General features: G+C 36.0%; 1 protein-coding gene across 1 annotated transcript; it reads right to left on the reverse strand.

Annotated features, from left to right (window-relative positions):
• Positions 1,050-1,864, reverse strand: LOC107606010 (photosystem I reaction center subunit III, chloroplastic; the record flags this gene model as incomplete). The annotated part of the gene is given in 1 exon segment (XM_016307972.2): positions 1,050-1,864. A coding segment is annotated over 1 exon segment (559 nt), but the record flags the coding sequence as incomplete, so codon positions are not given.

Consider the following 2,611-nt stretch of genomic DNA (forward strand, 5'->3'; position numbering starts at 1 on the left):
AGTAGAAAATTGATATCTTGTAAATTGTTCTGACTTGTTAAGTTCAATTCAGTGTAATTCTATTTTGATAGCATGCAAGATCAAATTATTCTAACTTAATATACATTCAGCATTTTGATATGTTTTAAAATACAATAAAAATAGAACTCAACAAGAACAAAAACTCAGATTAATTTTTCATTGTGGTTTACATTCGATACATTCCACACAAACAACTAATTCAAATTTACAACAGAGGTGCGCATAATAAATATTCCACCATCATTACCACTAAATTCCCCTATCAAACAGAATTATATCATTTTAAGAACACTTTCGTGTTATTCTCGTAACCACGAAGATTAATGAGACTAAATTTAGAGCCAAACTATAAAAAAAACATCAATCATCGTAACTACAATAAAATAATCAAACATATCATAATAATTAAATTAAAAATAACATATAAAAATTAATAATTTTTTAAATATTCTTTTTATAATAAAAATTAATATTATTTATTAAATTAAAAATAATATATTTTAATATATTTTTAAGTACTCTCACTATTATTATTATTATTATTTATGATTAATTATTTATTTATTTTGTCCAAAAAAATTTCATACTATAACAAAATTATAAAAAAGCCACCACCAAATTCTCCCCAGGGTTGTATCATTTTAAGTAGGGGTGAGCACGGATAGCGGGTACTCAATTAAATTGATTATGGAACCAACGGATAAGTGGATCTAATTCGAACCAAACCGATGATTTTTGTTAGTGATTGGTTCGGGTATCAGTTTTGGGGATGCAGAACCTGAACCAACCCGCGAACTCGATCATATATTAATTAAATAAAAAAATAAAAAATATATATGACTTTTTTATTAGACAAAAATTATTCACTGTTAGTATGTTTGGATTTTAATGAGTTTAGTTTTTAATGTATTTGGTATTTAACATGTTTTGATTATTTCTATTGATGTTACATATTTATTGTACTTGTTGAATTTTTAAGATAAAAATTTGGTTTTTTTTTATGAATTTTAAAATTATCGGATACCCAATTATCCAAAGCTAACCAATCCGTTCTTAATCGGTTTAATTTGGTTCGAGTACATATACAAAAAAACAAATCCAAACCAAATCAAACTAATTACATTATCGATTCGATTCTAATTTTTACAATAAATACGAACCAAAGCGAGCCGTGCTCACCTCTTAGAAGCGCTTCCGATAGCCACAAACAATAACCAGACCAAATTTAACACATAATCAAATCCCCTAAGAAGAAGGGAAGAGATAGATTCCTTGTTTGTTGAGTTAGATATCCTTGGCGATAAGTTCGCCGTTCAAGAGTTCTCTGTAAGCAGCAACGGGCCAACTGAATCCCCGAAAAACCAAGCGTGTGGCGAGTGGCACGTCGATGATGATCTCCTTCTGAGTCGGCTTCTTATCGTCCCTAATCGCAATCAGGTAGCTTCTTCCAACCCACCCGATCCACCCGGCGATGTACAAGAACAGGATCCCCGGAGTTATGAACTCTCCCCAGTGCCTCTGATCTCCGCTCACTATCAGATGCGGAAGCCCGTCCGACCCGCACAGCAGTCCCTGCTTCCCGTAGTTCTCGAACCTTCTCTTCGTCTTCTCGATTGTCGCCTTTATCGCCAGCGCCGGGGCGCTGTCGGGAGAGTAGTTCTTCAGCGACGATTCGAGCTTCTTGATCGACTGTTTCTGCCGCTTCGCGAATTGCTTCGACTCCTTGCAGGGAGTGAGGCCCGAGATATCGGCGGCAGCGGGGAGGGGAGCAGACAGGAGGATGGACGAGAGGGCTAGGGCGGCGGAGAAGGCCTTCAGCTTGGAGTCAGCGGTGTCGGTGCTGGTGTTGGAGGAGGAGGGTGTTGGCGCGGTGGCGCTGCATATTATGGTGGTGGATTTTGGTATTGTGAGAAAGGGTTTGAGGCGGGGCTTGGAGAGGTAGTTAGTTGGGATTGTGAGAGACATGCTGTTGTGGTTGTTGGGAGTTCGGAGTGTGAAATGTGTGAAGAAGGAGTGCGGTGAGGGAAGGTTTTTAAATTTGGAAATGGAAGATTGGTGGTGGGTGGTGCTGGATACTGGATAGTGGATAAGGTGAAGATGCTCAAGTGGAGTGTTCTTATTGGTTTCTTTGGCTTCTTTTCAGTTTCTGTCATGGCTCTTTGTGGATGAAAAGTGAAATGTATTCTCTCCAATTTTTTTAACATTTGAGAAAAAAAGTATGATCTCTATTAATTTTATAGATATGACCAAAAATAAATACAAAAAAATAATAAAAAGTGAAAGATCATAATTTAACACCATCTATTTTTTTTTTATTGGAAAAGATACCTCCCATGGATAAGAGACCATATAAATAGTCAATTGGGTTAGCCAATCTGCCAATGAGACCTTGAACATGTGATTTTCGTATCCAAAGTCAGGATCAAGCACTAATTGTAAATTTATAATGAACCCCAGATATGACATATCAACCAACTTATATTTTGTAATTCACATCATCGTGCACCAAATTAAAAAGATTTAGATCTTCACTTTCTATCATCATTAAAGAAAAGAAATTTGAGTTTACATCCCCCTTGATGCACCCCGT

This window comes from Arachis ipaensis, chromosome B07 (genome assembly GCF_000816755.2).
Source record: "Arachis ipaensis cultivar K30076 chromosome B07, Araip1.1, whole genome shotgun sequence".
NCBI lineage: Eukaryota > Viridiplantae > Streptophyta > Magnoliopsida > Fabales > Fabaceae > Arachis > Arachis ipaensis.